This window comes from Theropithecus gelada, chromosome 12, assembly GCF_003255815.1.
Source record: "Theropithecus gelada isolate Dixy chromosome 12, Tgel_1.0, whole genome shotgun sequence".
Lineage (NCBI taxonomy): Eukaryota > Metazoa > Chordata > Mammalia > Primates > Cercopithecidae > Theropithecus > Theropithecus gelada.
Window position 1 is genome coordinate 65572441 of NC_037680.1, and position 18746 is coordinate 65591186.

An 18746-nucleotide genomic window follows, 5' to 3' on the forward strand; every position below is an offset into this window, starting at 1 on the left:
AAAAATGAGATTTTAGAACATTGATTATTATATGTCTATTACTATTTTTAAATATCATACTTTAAAAAAGTAGAATAAATTAAAATCAAATTTATTCTTATGGCAAAATTTTAAATTTTTATTTTGAATGGAACATATAGTAAGAAAAGCTCCATTTAAAATTACATATGTAATTTAAACTCCAAATGGATAAAAACATGCAACTCAAAAAAAAATCCCGAAAGAATCACTAAATGATGCCATATTACTAGTAACTTTAAAAATATACAAATAATATTTAAAATGCTCATAATGCTGGCCTTAAGGATGGATAGTAGGGGTGGTTATCTATGAGGTCTGATTTTGCACTTCTTATTGCCTGAAATTCTATTAACCTGGAATTATTTTGAATTATGTTACAAGCAATAAAATATGGAGAGTTGGTTTTAAAAGTGTTAATTTAGTCAATAAAATTGCATTGCTCCAAATATCCAGGAAAAAAATGGGAGTCTTTCTGATGTTGAAGAAATTCAAAAGAGGATAAGAATGTTGAGAAGACCCAGCCAGGAAACCATAGAGCTGTTGGAATAAGGCAGCCAGAGGATATTAAGTAGAAAATAATAAAAATGAAAATAGCAAAACATCTCATTTCAAAGTTTTACCAAACCACTGTTTCTAACAGCACCATAAAATAGTTTTGTTTTCTATTAATAAATCTATAGGTTTTATTATTGTGATTGTGGTTATATGTCTTAAACTCCTTTATTTTCTTCCAATATTAAATAAAATATACAGATAGACCTTTATTAATGTCAGCAAAAAGTGTGCATAATTATGAATGAAACATGCCGGGCTTTTAACTGACACACAGTAGAGTAAATAAATTAAATGAATGAATGAATGAATGAGTGTGTTTAAGAAGATGCATGTTATTCTTTGACTAGTTAACTCAAGATTCTCCATTTAAAATAATTTTTTCACTGAAGTACTTCAATGATCAGTAAAATTTATGCTTACCACAGAGCCAGGCATTAGTCCTACTTGACTCCCAAGTCCAGATTTTTCATCCAACCCAGCCATTTGAGCTGAAAACGGCTGTAAAAGCAATGTGTTGACATTATTTCTACAGTAAAAGACATACATCAACATCCTTTTCATATGGATAAATGGACACTCTCTGGAATTCTTATAGAATGCCTCTTCTAACAGCCATTCTAAGTGTTTGATTTTAAAGCTTGGAAAAAGACTTAAGTTGTTTTGATTGTTTCTGCCTTTGATTGACCATTCTTTCCCAGAGTATTTTATAAGTATGTTGCTCCAGAGCAATTTCTGCAACGTGGCAAATGTCTGATACTTGATAAAAACATGGGTTGTTCTGATAATCACTAGCCAGTCTAATTGATTGCAGGTTTAAGTCTCTTTAACTGATTTCTTCCCACAGTTAGACACGCCAAACATCTAAACAAAACCTAAAAGATGCCTTTAGAACATTTGTCCTAAAGATTCCAGATTCCATTTTGGACTATTTTTGGATGATATTCTTTGTTTGTTCAATGCCCAGTAAACTTTAAATTATATTTACGTAAGTTGATAAAACTTTTTTTTTTTTTTTTGAGACAGTCTCGCTCTGTCGCCCAGGCCGGAGTGTAGTGGCCGGATCTCAGCTCACTGCAGGCTCCGCCTCCAGGGTTTACGCCATTCTCCTGCCTCAGCCTCCCGAGTAGCTGGGACTACAGGCGACCGCCACCTCGCCCGGCTACTTTTTTTTTGTATTTTTTTTTTTTTTAGTAGAGACGGGGTTTCACCGTGTTAGCCAAGATGGTCTTGATCTCCTGACCTCGTGATCCTCCCGTCTCGGCCTCCCAAAGTGCTGGGATTACAGGCGTGAGCCACCGCGCCCGGCCGATAAAACTTTTATAGTCCTTTTAATTAATCCCTGACTGTTCCAAGATCGGAAACAGTTTGACCTACTCTCTTTCACAATTAAAAAACCCTAGTAATCAAACTGACCAAAATTGTTCATATACATTTTAGTAGTCACATTAGTTTCCAAATTTTGGTGGGAAAGAATGTGTGTGCTGTTTATAAATAAATTGGCAATTTCTTCTACAATCTGTTGAAAAAAATGTGTATGAACTTTTGTAAAGCAAAAATCATATTCAGGCTTCCTATGTATCCTTGCTAAGGTCTCAATCTACAGGCATGCCTCATTTTACTGTGCTTTACCAATATTATGTTTATTACAAATTCAAGTCTTGTGGCAACCCTGCACCAAGCAAGACAACTGGTGCCATTTTTGCAACAGCATGTGTTTACTCTGTGTCTCTGTGTCACATTTTGTTAGTTCTCATAATACTTTAATATCTTTATTGTTCTTATATCTCTTATGATGATCTGTGTTCAGTGATCTTTGATGTTACTAAAGCAATTGTTTTGGGTGCCTTGAATCATGCTCATACAAGACAGTAAACTTGATCAATAAATACTGTGTGTGTTCTTCTACCAACCAGATGTTCCCCATCTCTCTTCCTCTACATGGGCCTACTTATTCCCTGAGACACAACAGTGAAAGAAAGAGTCTCACATCTTTCCCTTTACATTGTAAGCTAGAAATGGTCTAGTAAGGAAGGCATGTTGAAACCCAAGATAGGCCAAAGCTAGACCTCTTGCACCAAACAGTCATCCAACTTATGAACGCAAAGGAAAAGTTCTTAAAGCAAATTAGAAGTACGACTTCAGTAAACACAAATAATAAGAAAGTAAAACAGCCTTAATGCTAATATGGAGAAAGGTTTAGTAGTCTGGATAGAAGATCAAATGAGCCACAACATTATCTTGCCCAAAATCGAATCCACAGCAAGGCCCTAACCCTCTTCAATACTGTGAAGGCTGAAAGAAGCAAGCAAGTGGCAGAAGGAAAGTTGGAAGCTAGAAAATGTTGGTTTATGAGGTTTAAGGAAAGAAGCCATCTCCATAATATAAAAGTGCAAAGTGAAGCAGCAAATGCTGATGTAGACACTGCAGCAAGTTATCCAGAAGATCAAGTTAACATCATTGATGAACGTGGCTACACTCGACAATAGATTTTCAATGTATACAAAACAGTCTTCTATTGGAAGAAGATGTCATCTAGGACTTTCATTTTTAGAGAGAAAAAGTCAATGCCTGGCTTCAAAGCTTCCAAGAACAGGCTTACTCTCTTGTTAGGGGTTAATGTAGCTGGTGACTTTAAGCTAAGACCAGGGTTTATTTCTTATTATGGAAATCCTAGCATGCTTAGGAATTATGATTAAACAACTCTGCCTGTACCCTATAAATGGAACAACAAGGTCTTGATAACAGCACATCTGTTTGCAGCCTTTACAGCATTGTTTACTGAATATTTCAAGCCCACTATTGAGACCTATTGCTCAGAAACAAAGGATTCCTTTCAAAATATTACTGCTCAGTGACAATGCACTAGGTCATATAAGAGCTCTGATGGAGATACACAAGGATATTAATGTCATTTTCATGCCTGCTAATACAAAAACCATTTTGCAGCCCATGGATCAAAATAAATTTCAACTTTTAAATCTTATTACTTAAGAATATAGTGTCAAAATAAATTGAGAATCTTCTGGAAAGGATTCATCATTCTAGGTGCCATTAAGAACATTCTTGATTGATTGGTCAAAATATCAGCCTCAACAGAAGTTTGGAAGAAGTTGATTCCAGCCTTCACGAATGAATTTTAGTGGTTGAAGACTGCAATGGGGGAAGTAATTGCAGATTTAATGGCAATAGCAACAGAACTAGAATTATAAGTAGAGCCTGAAGATGTTGCTTAATTGTTGTAATCTCATGATAAAAATTTAACAGATGAGGACTTGCTTCTTATGAATAAGCAAAGAAAGTGGTTTCTCAAGATGCAATCTATTCCTGATGAAGATACTGTGAATATTGTTGAAATGACAACAAAGGATTTTGATATGGCAAACTTCATTGTTGTCTTATTTTTTTAATTACCATAGCAACTCCAGCCTTCAGCAATACCACCCTTATTAGTCAGCAAATATCAGCATCAAAGCAAAACACCCCATCAGCAAAAAGATTATGGCTTCCTCAAGGGTCAGATGATTATTAGCAACTTTTAACAATAAGGTATTTTTAATTAAAGAATATACCTTGTTTTTTAGACATAACGCTATCACACACTTTATAACAGACTACATTGTGGAAAAATGTAAGTTTATATGCACTGAGAAACAAAAAAAAATTCACACAACTCATTTTACTGTAGTATTTCACTTTATTGAGGTGGTTTGGAACTGAACCCACAATATTTCCATGGTATGCCTGTACTTATAAATCCCCTATGTCTGCCACTAACAATTCAAAGAAGTAGGTATTGAAAGACATTTTGTTTGACTTTACTTCAAGTAAAAAAACTAAAATTGGAGAAATAATTAGGTGTCATTTTTAGCGTCAACTCAATGGCCTTCTCATATCCCTCATCATGGATGTGTCATCCTCTCTTGTGGAGGATATGGAGCAGATTTTGTTGGCATTCTTAGCCTAGAGAATAGGACAGATAAATCTCTCATTTCATTTAAAGGGGGAAAAAGCAGTGGTTCTTTAGAATCAATAGAAAAAACAAAGCTCATGAACTCCAGACCTGACATTGAGAAATACAAACAATTTGAAGTAGTACTTTAGAAAATACTTCTTCAAATTTTTCCAACAATTCCCTGTGGGTTTATTAGTTTTATTGTCCATAGCAGTGTTGACCTTATTTAACTGCTCTTACAGTCAAGTGTCAATATCTGAACTGAGACGATTTAAAATCCTAACAATACATCAATAATTTAAAACACGATCTGTACATGACGTTGAACAATGCACACAACTCACCCTGCTCATGCCATCGGGTCCTGGGTGGGACGGATGTCCAGGAGGTCCTGGAGCACCAGGTTGACCAGGAACACCTGGTTCTCCATCAATTCCCTGAGGTCCACGAGGACCCTGGAAAACAAGCCAGTTAAAATTAGAACCCACTGCCAAATATACACTTAGTAGAAAGCTAAAGGCACAGACTTCTTAATGGCAAGGGAGTGTTTATTATTTTAAAAATAAATGGCAATCCAGCCACTTAGAGTAATTTCATCAGCCACATCACTGCTGATTTTAGCATAGGTCTGAACTTCTACCATTCAGATATGGTCTGGGTAAGAACTTTATTTAGTGTGTTAAATACCCAGAAATCAGCATTCCTAGAATAATTATTTTTAAATTTTTCAGTTCAACCCTATTCTAGAGTGAACTTCCTTATTTGATTGAGTTTTTGCCATGCAAGGGTATTTGATCAACAATTATAAATTCACTTGTCTGTCAGTAAAATTACAGTAACTATGTACATGTCTGCTTAACTTCTCCCTTCCCCCCAAAATTCAAGAACCCCTTGATTGGAGTTTGTAGAAATTTTCTATCTAATTGTTTAACTCTTTGCATAGTTCCTGGTACATACTAGACACTCAGTACATGCATATTGTATTGTTACCTTTCAGTCCTCTTTAATACTTTAAGCCTGGCACCCTTTATTTTCCTTCCTACCCCCACAGGAAGACTAGACCATTGAGAAATTAGAGGCAAAGGCACTGTGACCCAGCCAAGTCTAAGTTCTCAGAGAAGTGAGCAATGATTTCTAGCTGCCAAATTCCACCCTTCTCCTAACCCACATTCTGAAGGCAGCTTGGGGAACAGCCACGTCTTCAGTTCTGGAAATGCTCCGTCCTCTAACCTCATCATTCCCACAAGGCTAGTTAAGTATTTTCTGGCTCCTTAACCCTAAAGAATCTTGACAGGCTTTAAAAAGAAAGGACAAAAAAGTCATAAGACAATATGCTTTTTATAATTTTAAGCAGGGATCAAGGGAAATATGGTAAATGAAGTTTAATAATTAAAAAAAAGAACTCCCATGATTAAACATGAGAATACCTATGGGCCCAGAGTAAGCAATTCAAATGGGAGCTGATAGTGCAGAGGGAGCCAACATAGGACAAGCCCAGGTGGCAGAGGCGGCCGTTTGTATATGATGGTTTTAGGGAGGGTGGCATCATAGCTATTCAGAAATTTAATTATTTTAATATATTTAAACATTTATATAGACATATTTATTTCTTGCAGTAGTGGGATAAATAAGCAAATTTATCTATTAAATAGAAGCAGAATACCTAGCCTTAAAAACTTGTATTAAAAAATGATATCTTAGAAAAATATTCTTAGTTTTTAAAAATCAAAACTTTTCTGACTCCTAAGCTACTATCAATTTACTTCACACTTCATTATACAAAACAGAGGCTGATTTCAGTTGTTCTGTAGGACTCCTGGATCATACGAATGTGCATAACATGAACTGGATATGTATAAGGCAGCATAGACAAAATAATAATCTGGTTTATTCATACAGCCTTGTGTAGAAAACTCTGAATCTGTTCTTGCAATGTTCAATTGCTAATTAATAACCAGATATTATTACATACACAAAGTGAACTAATGTATAATCTCTGTGCCCAATAAGATTTTCAAAGAGACACACACAAAACTACGTTTAGCGTCAACAGGAGTGGAGACAAGTTTGTGAAATATTCACTAGTCCTCAAAAGAGATTGTGACTTTCTCCATTCTTCTGTAATTAACAATCATGTTTCAAAGTCTGATCCTAAGATTGTTTTCATTGATTCATGATTTATTATATGCCTCCATGGAATCCCCTCTAAATAGCTTATGAAATTTACTGTTGTACAAATTAGGATTAAAATTAATAAAAACTTTTATAAAAATTATCTGAAATTAAGTGAACACAAAAATGTTTACTGGTAAATACCAAAAGCAAATTAGAATTTGGGAGCTCATTAAAAGTATCTTTTTTATATCTTCAAGTGAGCTAAATTACATAATTCTTATATTAAGGTAAATGTTACATTTATTATCCTTCCCTTCCCTTTCCAAGATACTCAAATTATCTCCGCAGTAACCTACAATAAAAAAAGTACTTTGAGGTTGCCACTAGATGGCGATGTTTAAACATCCACAAGGAGAAAAGACGAATGACCAGGAACTGTCAAGAACTTCATTTCTCTCGTTTCTCTGTCTCTCTCTTTCTCTCTGACACACACACACACACACACACACACACACACACACACACACACATTATAGATGTTAAGATCTAGTATATTTTCCATTTTACAGATCAGGAAACATACCAATAGTGGTTAAGGGTCACATGCAACTAGAACTTAACACATCATTGACGGTCCATCTCCTGTCAGGTCGCTAGTTTGTCACTATGAAGTTATCTGAACAATACACTTAAAATTGAGGATGTGTGATGAAAGACAGTAGTGAAAATCATTGGCTAATCCTGAAGGTTTTATGGGAGTATCTCATACTGGACTACTGACATAGTAGTTCTCAGTCCAGAGCTATTTTGCCTAGATTTGGCAATGTCAGGAAACATTTTTAACTGTCACAATTGTATGGGGAATGGCAGTTTCAACTGGCATCCAGTGGGTAGATACCAGGAATGCTGCCAAACTTTCTACTATGCATATGGAATTATTTGGCCTAAAATATCAATAGTGTTGACAGTGAGAAACCATGCTGTACATTGTGAGTCTTCTGCACTGTTTGATGGTAATATAATTGCACGGGCGGGGGCAATGCTATTTCTGATTGCAGAACCACCCTATATTGTGACAGCCATAATTTTAGTCCAGTTAAGCAGCTCCTAGAAGGCTCGAGGTATGAGGCAAAACATTCTGCCTATGGGCATTCTGTTACATCATGCCCATCATTTCATATACATCATTTCATGCAAAGCTATACATCATTTCATATCTTTAAACCCATGTAGGCAGGCATTAAAAGAGTTGTATCACACTACCTCTTTGCTAGGATTAACAGAGGAAGAGATTTCCTACTTGGATATCTGCCAGGGTTGTCTCACTTGATTCCTCATAAAAAATCTACCCCCCCTTCTCTCTCTCTCTCAATCTCTCGCTCTCTCTCGCTCTTTCTGACACACACACACAAAATGCACACACACTTATACTCAATTCACATTGATTGTCTCAGGCCTAACCAAGGTAGGAAACTGACCACATCACAAAGTCAAATAGGGAAAATAAGTGAGAAGTGTTGGGGAGCAGATTCGTCAGATCTTAACCAGGAACTCTGGAAGTCTGGTCCCACAACTTCTACGTAGATTTAGGACCCAATGTTGTCAATTACTTACAGTGTACAAATACACCGATGCAAAATCTTTTTTTTTTATGACCACCCATCCTCCACCCAACTGATGTTATTTTCTACCTATTTCTGTCTTTCTAGATCTAGGACAGACATCTGGAGAGCTACAGCAGAGTTTAAGCTACCAACACTAGTGAGAAAACTCAACACAACCACAGTGAAGAATGGGGCATAAAATAATCTGAATACAGTCCTGCTGCTCACCTATATGGATATGTCCAACCTCTTGGGGCACTGCTTTGCACCTACATGCCTGCAAATACCATCCATACTGCAGCCCCATTTAAGAAAAAGTACTGACATCACACTATATATGAGGTGAAATGAGTAGAAGGATAATGTAGTAACAAGGATGAAACTAGTGGCAAGAGTTCCTAGGCATATGATCTAAAATATATTTTATCCTCATTTATACATTTCAAGTTGTCTGTTGTTTCCTTATCTTCTAATCCTCCCATTTAAATATGGATAAATATATATTTAAAAGGATAAAAATCTACTGAGAGTTTTAGTAGATATCATTAGAGAAAAAATTAAACAGTACAAAAAAAATTTTTCTAATTGAAACATGGGATAATGAAAGCAATATACAAATTAATACAGTTATATAATATATGAAAGACATTAGATTTTAGAAGTGATATATAAGAAAAAACGTTGTAGGGAGGCCGAGGTGGGCAGATCACGAGGTCAGGAGATCGAGACCATTCTGGCTAACACGGTGAAACCCCATCTCTACTAAAAAATACAAAAAACTAGCTGGGTGTGGTGGCTGGTGCCTGTAGTCCCAGCTACTCAGGAGACTGAGGCAAAAGAATGGCATGAACCCAGGAGGCAGAGCTTGCTGTGAGCTGAGATCACGCTATTGCACTCCAGCCTGGATGAAAAAATGAAGCCCTCTCCAAAAAAAAAAAAAAAAAAAAAAAAAGTGAAAAGAAAAAAGATTCTAACCCTAACACTTGAGAACAACATGTATTCTGTGTAGATAAGTAATAAAAGGAAACCTTTGGTATATATTATATAATATCCTTATGTTTTATCTCAAGGATATTGAGGTCATTATCTTATTTTAAAGGTATTTCACTTGTCTGGTAATGGGATTGCTGATTTTTAAAATTACTCCTTTGATATCTCTGCAGTGGCTGCTGAGTGAAAAAGGCAGAGTGCTACCTGGGAAATAAACTTGTTGTGCAATCACTTGAAAGAAAATTTTACCCTCTAACAATTGTTTCCCATATCCAGCTTGGTTACTCCTGTGGCAACCACAGATCACATAACTTGGATGTTTTATCTCAACAGTACATTCTTGGCATTGCTTACTCATGAGTGAAACTCAGGATATGTTAATTATGCTTCCTTAAGTTCTACTTTATTTTGATTTGACCTCATAAGGGACAAGGAAATATCATTTGTGTTATCTAATAAGATAATATACAATTATTATTGTATTTTTCTAACATTTAATGGAGGTGAAAGAGGAACAGTGCTCCCAGCTCCTTGCTGCATTCACAGAACACAGTGTAAACTGACTGGCTACACGTTCCCCACAAGGAGCCCTCTTGTCAACTTACAGGTCTTCCTTTTGGCCCTCGCTCTCCTCTTGGTCCCTGTGATCCTGGAGGTCCCTAAAACAGAAAATGATGATTATGCATGCAAAAATTTATACTTTCTTATTGAATTTTTTAAAAGTTTACTTGATAAAAGAAAATTGGAAAACATAAATACCACACTTAATTCAGTTCAGTTGAAGACTATAGAGAATAAAGCCATGTGCATATAAAAGTTCTGTACACTTAGAAGGGTTGTTTATTTTATCAGTGAAATTTAAAGACCTATAAAGAACTAGGTGTACATTATGGCATCATGAAGCATAGTGAGCTAAACAGATTAGCTTAACTAGTAATTGCAAATTTTTAAGGATCATATTTGCTGTCTTCTCCCAGGTATAGCCTTTGCCACAAAACTCTGAGCACAAAAACTTACAGTTCTGATTTTGAAAAACTACATAAATGTGCAAACCACAAATTATCAATTATTCCAGGGACTGTATGAAATCAAATTGGTACATGATACCCCAAAATGTTCATCACTGTTCAAGTTGCTGATAAAAGCAATGGAAAGGAAAGCCTCTTAGACTACTATAATACTGCTTTATATACATTCAAGCATCTTTTTACTTTATTTACAATATGGCATTATTTCCCTTGTATGTTTAAAACCCCTTAGAAATTTCCAATTCTTAATTACAGTTACTTTTCCCTTAAATAACAAATGACTATCATATTTCAAAAGTGGTGTTATAGTGCTGATATCTTAAAATGGCTTTTTTCCCCCTGGGAAATGGATGTTGTCAGGGGAACTTTGTTTCTCTTTAAAAGAGGATTTAAAGTGAGTTATGAAGATTATATTGTGTATTTACTCAACCCAACATATAGCATCGTTTAAAAGTGAGGGCTTCAGAAGAACCAGAGTGAGTCCATTAAAGCTGCCTTAGTATTTTATTTAAGTTGATTTGATGTGTTTAACATTTATATGAAGTGTGTGTATATGTTATGAATACTGCTGATAATCCAAACTTGAAAAACTTAGTCTTTTATACTAAGCCATAAATATGGCTGTATGATTTCCCATATTCTACTGCAATAAATAATTTAATTTTATTAAGCAGATAAAACTAGCCCATCATTAATCATAGTCAAACAACACACAATTATGCCCTAATTTCAGTGAACAAAGTCGAACCAAAATTAACAAATGTAACAATAAAGTGTTCTGCCTTTTACATAACCAACAGCAAGACTAACATGGTGTTTCTGCAGTTTCAGAATAAAACGACCCCTTATCTACCATTCACTGCTGCAAAGGAATGTCTAACTTGAAGATGGTTTAAGACAAAACGCTTTAAGAGACCAAGCATCATTGTTTAATTCTTTTATCTTCTCATGGATATAATAAGTGTAAAGATTTTCAGTATATCAAGGAATACAAGAGTACCATGAATATTGGGAGAAGCTACTTACTGCCGGTCCTGGACGACCACGTATGCCTGTTACCTAAACAATAAACAAGAAAATTTGTAAAGGTAAAGTTTCTGCAGATATTCAGAGAGGTCAATAGTCAACAAATAAGAATAACAACAAAAAACCACAGTAATTATTTTGACAAATGGATGTTGTCAATTGATGCCCATTTCCTCCTTTCCTTAAGATTTAAGATATTATCTAATGTTAACTCTAATATAGGGAGGCAGTGCTGGAGTAGTGATAAAGAACACCAACACTGGAGCCAAGAGGCCTGGGTTCAAATTCTGACACTGCCCCTTACCAGATGTGTGACTTCTGACTAATTACTCATCCTCTTTGTTCTTAAGAACCTTAAGTGGAAACTTAAATGTAAAATGGTAGTGATGATTACGTAATTACCTCCCTCATAGAGTTATGAAGATAAATAATAAATATTTGTATTTGTAAAGCACTTAACACCTAAAACATAGTAAGCACACATAAATGCTTTTTAAAATGAAATTAAACAATATGAATTATTTAATTTTTAGGTAATCTTTGTAAAAAAAAAACACACAAGCCAATTAAAGGCAAATAAAGAATATAAACACTGCTAAATAAATCAACATGGATATTCTTTTTGTCTTGACAGACTGATGATAATGCCTTTAAAACCTAGGAGAATGAGGCTAAGGTGGGTGGATCACTTGAGGTCAGGAGTTGAAGACCAGCCCGGCCAAATTGGTGAAACCCCGTCTTTACTAAAAACACAAAATTTAGCTAGGCATGGTGGCTCTCGCCTGTAGTCCCAGGTGCTCGAGAGGCTGAGGCACAAGAATCACTTGAAACTGGGAGGTAGAGGTTGCAGTGTGCTGAGATTGTGCCACTGCACTCTAGCCTGGGTGACAGAGCAAGACTCTGTTTCAAAAAATAAAAAATAAAAAAAATAATGAAACCTAGGAGGATAGCTGAAGGTGACAGAGCGAGACTCTGTTTCAAATAAATAAATAAATAAATAAATAAATAAATAAATAAATAAAGAAACCTAGGATAGCTGAAGAGCTTTAATCCTGTTTAGTAATACACTTCTTGATCCATTAACAAGTTTAAAGAAGTCTTAGGAATTCTTATGCAACATGGAATTTTGATCAGGATCAGGGCATGACATATTTCCAGAAGTGTGGAACAATAAACTACTATACTAATTAGTACTAATATTAACTATCAGTGTATATCCACATGTAATATATCTAACTTTTTAAAACACTGACTTTCTACCTTTAGTCATGGGACTATAAAAGTCAGGAACACAGAATATCAAATATTGTATTAAGTAACTAATCTGTTCTGGTTTGCTTGTGTTATACTAAAAACTTGTTTTTAAAATAACTAATTTATTTTTGAAAGTATGTATATAAGCAGTAATACACAATTATACTATAAGCTAAGTTTATTTAAGGTACAAGGAAACAATGATTATGCATATACTTACAACAGGCACTAATCCTGGTTCTCCCTTTTGTCCCTATGACATTAAAAACAATTTAAAAATTCAATTAGCACAATATAATGGCTTGCTGAGCAAAAACATGCCACCCTAGAATATGCCATGTAAACACAGGTAATTTCTATGTAAGAAATGCAAAAAAAACTGCAAAAAGAAAGTTAACAATTTTTAGGATATTTAGTCAGACATTATTCATTAAAATATTACTGCTCACCTGAAAGACATTAAAAAAATCCAATGTGTGAAATATGTAAAGCTATTTTGCTTCAGTTTTTACATAGATCAAATCCAAAGAGTTGACTAGAGCACAAAATAGTTGCAACAAAAAGATGTAAAGATGAAGCACCAGAGGAAAAACTACTGAAAGACTGAAAACACAAAAAGAGTCAGAAATTGTAATACATCAAAATTAATATAAATTAATATATACAAGTTTCACACTTTTATTGTATGACATACAGTTTTCAGGATCTAATCACATGCAATTCCTGAACTACTAGCACCCTTTTTTAGTACTCATGGAAGGGCATTAAAAATGAGTACATGTGCTCATCTTTAATAAAAAAGAAAGAAAAAATAATAATTCCACTCAGATAATTCTCAACACGTGAAGAAAATCTAGGAAAAAAAATGAATTGACTAAAAAAATCAAAAACAACATAAGAAACTATCATGTAAGTAAATAGGGTCAGGTCAGTATAATTGCTTTTATAATAGATGTAACAAATATAATAGATGTAGATAGAATTTATTTTGATTCTTACAACTTTTATCAGAAATTGAATCCTCATTGCGTGATATCAGGTACATAGATTAAATAATATTGGACGAATTGTAGGTTTATATATTTCTACTTAATCATTTACTAATTTGTATTCTTCACTTCAAAATTTGTCTTCCAACAGATTTTGATCTCCTCAAAGTCATGGTTGTGTCTTAGTCTACTTTACATGCTGAGCATAGCACATGGAAGCATTCAATGAATTCTTAAAATGTATTACTTTCCATTAATGTATTATAAAATAATGCTTTTTACTGGGCAATTGTGTAGGATGAATATGAATTTAACAACTATCTCTAAAATGTAGAAAAAAACAAGAAGAATGAGTTCTAGTTTATTTCTCCTTTAATATATATTATTCTTTAATCTGATTATAAAAATAATATCTGTTCATAGTAGGAAATTTTGAAAACAGAAGAAATATACCAAAAAAAAAAAAAAAACCCTAAATATCCTACTCTACACCCTGGAGATAACCACCGTTAATGTTCTGCCATTCTTAGTTTTCCACCATCTACATGCACTTTGAGTATCTAATCAATGCCTCATTATCTTACTCTTAAATTTTGTTTTCATTTTTAAGTTTAAGGATGACATTAAAATGAATATCCTTGTTCATAAATGTGTGCACGGTATCTCTATTAATACCTTACGATATGTTTTTAGAAGTTAAATTTGTAGATTAAAGACATTTTAAGTTTTTTAACCCATATCACCAAATTGTACTACTAAAGACACAATCTTGTATCCTTCCAATACTATCCTGACAAAACTCCGTGAAGTGAAATGATAGACTTAACGGCAGACCTAATAATAACTCAATCATACTTGCTGATTCTAATGTTGAAGCAGCAAATACTCTGGAAGTCAGGAATAAATTGAGAATCCAAAAGAAGGAAAGCGCTCTCCAGAAGCAGGAGGCAGTTCTATAGGGTAAGTTCAAGATAGAAACACTAGGGACTAATAGCCAACCTACACAAAGCCTAGGACAAGAAAGAATCAACATATATGGGCTTCAAAGTAAAATGGGCTTATTTCTGCATGTTCACATCCACTAACTTCTAGAGCTTTATATTTTAAAAAATACACAAATAATAAAAATTTACCATGTAAGAGCTATAATAAAAGATATTTTTCAAAATGCTGAAAGAATTTGAATTGTTTAGAAAGGGTACATAAATTTGTGTCCAATAAACAAAGGACATTGCTGAAACAATGCTCCTTCTAAAGCAAGACTAGAAGAACAAATAAAAAGAGAGGACAAATTATTTCAGTCAGAATGAGAAAAGTGGAATAGCCTGCTAAGAACAGTTGTGAAATTTCCATCCTAAGAGACCTACAAGCAAAATGCACTTTATACTTACTTTGTATGTAGGGAAATAGAACTCTCTGATACCTGTCTTACCTAAATTGTAAGCTTTTTGATATATGACTGTTCTGTTGCTGTACAATATTTAAAAGGGATTAAGTGTTCAATTACAAGTTTCTGATAATAAATTCCCTAATGATTCTATAGATTTCTTATTTTGTATATAAGCCACAAATGTAAATATTTGTTTCTACTGTTTTTATTAATACAGGCTTTGAAAGTTAATTTGTATGGAATAATGGTTGGTCTAAAGTTTTACTAAATTTAATTTTCATATCCACTGAGAAACATAAAGTTCATGTACTCAGATCCAGATGTGCATTACAATTACTTATCATTTAATACCATGTGGACATGCTTTGTAGAATGTCATTACCATTGGAAGCAGTCATAGTGTTTTTCTCACATTTGCATCATCTACACCATTTGCCTCACAGCCAAATAAAAAAGGTTCAGTAATTATGTTGGAGTTAACATGAATCAATCAATCAATCAATGAGTTGTAAGTAAATATCAATATGGATATAAACCAAGAACAAATTGCATTTTTATAAATTGCTTTGCTCTTGTGTTTCTGATGATACCTGATGACAAATGAAAACGAGTCATGAAGATAGTGGCACACAACTACAGTCTGCTACACTGGCAGCTGCTTTGAGTATATTCTTCACCCAGCTCTCCCACACTACCTTTGGAGAAAGGCAGCAAATGACACAGCCTACCAGTTATCTCTCTAAGTCGGGTAACTGCTAACTGAATTAAACTGATTATTTCATGGCAATACTCACTGTTAGGTTTTTGTGTTGTTTCATAGATCGATCTGTCTGTCTATCCATGCATCCATCCATCTATCTTTCACCTACCTATCAAGTTTGTTCAAGGCCTATACCAATCTGCTAAGTTTCAATTTATTTTCGTTTTCACAATAAATTAAATGTGAGACAGCATTTGCAGCCTTATTCATATCTAATTTATTCCAAATGAGACAAATTTATGATATTGCCTTCTGAAACAAAATGTGTAAAACTGGCCAAGATCTCCCCTTGATAGCATCACTCTCATTTATCATGAAAGTGTAGCATTGCTTTGTCTGTTATCTGATAAATTCGTTTATTAAAGTTCCACTGTGTGCAAAAGTAAAGAAAATTTATGGAAATTGGGACCAGTAACCATTTCTACTCCCTTGATACCTGTGCCCATCTCATTTGGATAGGATTGAAGCAAATGCCATTATTTTCAAGATAACCGAAAAACAGAGAGCACTCTTGGGCAAAAAGAACTCTCTTCGCTTCGTAGGATTACTTTACTGATGGCAAGTGACCAAGCTGACCAGCTATACTTGGGTCATGGATGCAGCCTACTACCCTGTTTTCAAGGGTAAAGCTTGTGTCCAGAATTAGATTTTAAGCTCTCTGAAGGTGAAGGAGGGGAGAGGAGGGGAAGAAATGCCTGTTTGGTAAAATGTTCAATTAATTCTGGATCTTTACTTCCCAACCAATGAGAGAGGGGCTAAGGCCCATTGAAGTCAAATTGACATTCTTCATTCCTTCTTTCCTTCCTCCCTTTCTTCCTTCCTCCTTACCTTCCTCCTATCTTTTCTTTCTTCCATCAAATGTGTATTGTACTTCTAATATGTGCAAAGTATGTACTATGCAATGATAAACGCAAAGAATAAAAAGGTTAGTAAGACACTGTCAATCCCTAAAGATGTCACAACTTTCTGGCAGAAAGAGATATACAAACAGAAATTAACCATAAAGTGAATGGTTAGAGGCATCTGTCCTTTGGAAACACAGTAGCTGAACTGTGCTCATATACTTGTCACAATGTATTTGTATGGTACTTTGTACTTTTCAAAAGCTTTCAAATGTTTCAGAGCACAGTTCTGTGTGGATAGTATTGGATATAACTCTGCTTGTGAAAAAGAAACGATGCAAAGTAACACTTACCTTTCTTCCTCTACCTGTAAAAAGAAAAGAGTAAGTGTGTTATTTTATGAAGAAACAATTATTCAGAATCTGCTAAATATTTACTTTCAATAACAGATTTCTTCTGGAGTCAGAATTATGGTGAGAGTGATTACACTCTTCAGCAGTAAGCAGAACTCAAAAGGTTTTGAATCAATACTTCCATAAAAGGCAAAAAATGCATCTTTTTGGAAAATTCAACATATTAATATTCTTCACAACATTTATATGACATTTAAAGTTCATTAAATTATTAAATTAACTATTAAAGCTATAATGAATTATTTCATCAATATTCTCTATTTTTGCTTTTTATAATTTTATGAGTAAGGTTGTTTATTCATATGGTTCAAAAGCAAAAAGGTATTAAAAGTATACAATTATACACTAAAAAATTTCATTCCATCCAGTCCTATTTTCCCTATTTCCACTTTACCCCCAACCCCACAGGAGGCCACTATTATTGGTTTCTTGTATATTGTTGTCAAGTTTAGTTTGGCATACTTAAGAAAATTATTATAGACTCATTTTTCTACTTTTTCCATACTGTTCTTCACTTGTCTGTATATCACATAGATCATTAAGTCTTACAGATCTTGCTTATCAGTATACAGTTTCTTTATTGTTTTTCTTAATTTTTTATAAGATTCCACTATATTAATCTAATGCAATCCATTTAATTAATCTTGATCTTTACCCATTAAGGACATTTGGATAGTTTCTAATCTTTTGTTATCACTAGGATGTACTTTATCAACTAACCAGGACAATTTTAAGAATGAAAGTGAAAGCTATTGTTTATTATGCCAAGAAAATTGATATAATTTGGGGTTTTCCTGGGCAAGCTAGAATGGAGGTCATCCTGGCTATTAAAAATGTTGTAATGAGTAATTGTTATATATATGCTACATGCAAGTATATTTGTAAGATAAATTCCCCAATATCCTTTTTGAGTTGAAAGGTATAGGCATTGGTAACTTGACAGATACTACCAATGTCCCTTTATAGAAATTATACCATTTTACACTCCACAAATAATGGACACATTTCCCTACAGGCAATAGGCAGTGATACCCAGGATGCTATCAAACATTTTAATTTTGGCCAATCTGATACGTAAAACATGATAGCTCAGTATAGTTTTCATTCACATTTATTTTATTATGAGAAAATTTGACAGTCTTGTCATATATTGAAAAATCATTTGTATTTCCTTGCTTGAATGATTAGCTAACTTCCCTTGCCTATATTTTTATTAGTTTTTTTTATATCTAGCATTTCTTTATATGTAAAGAATATTAATTCTTTGTGAATTGAGTTGCAAACATTTCTACTTTGCTCATTTTTTGTGTCACACAAATGTTATTATTTTTGTACATTTTTATGGCTTCTGGGCTTTGAGTCAGAATTAATAAAATCATATATTTTTAAAGACTATAAAGAAATTATCCTATGTTATCTTTGAAATCATTATGATTTAATTTTTCTCATTTAAATCATTGCTTTATTTAGAATTTGTGCTAGTGTAGAATATATTTTTATTATTCAATTTATTTTTTTTCCAGATGATTGCCTAGCCATTCCAATAAGGTTTATGAAATAATTCTTCTTTTCTCCACTGCGAAGATGCCGTCCTTATTGTATTCAATCTGACCATGTATATTTGGATCTACTTCAAGATTTTATTTTATTCAGGTATCTACATCACATTTTTTTAAACTAATGAATCCTTTTAAAAATCTTGGAGGGCTAGTCATCCTTAATTGCTCTTATTCTTAAGGATTTGCCTGATTATTCTTTCTTGTTTATGTAAACTTTAATTTACAATATGTTGAATTCTCAAAGAAAG

The 18746-nt window shown here is 33.8% G+C and overlaps 1 protein-coding gene across 1 annotated transcript in view; it reads right to left on the reverse strand.

The window, feature by feature from the left end:
* COL5A2 (collagen type V alpha 2 chain) overlaps positions 1–18746 on the reverse strand; it is a 148777-nt gene that overhangs the window by 55497 nt on the left and 74534 nt on the right. Inside the window, exons 3-8 of the mRNA XM_025404119.1 lie at positions 16880–16893; positions 12766–12798; positions 11292–11324; positions 9843–9896; positions 4873–4983; positions 997–1074 (exon numbers count right to left, since the gene is read on the reverse strand). Of these exons, the coding sequence (XP_025259904.1) occupies positions 997–1074; positions 4873–4983; positions 9843–9896; positions 11292–11324; positions 12766–12798; positions 16880–16893 (323 nt within the window). The remainder of the gene's footprint in view (positions 1–996; positions 1075–4872; positions 4984–9842; positions 9897–11291; positions 11325–12765; positions 12799–16879; positions 16894–18746) is intronic.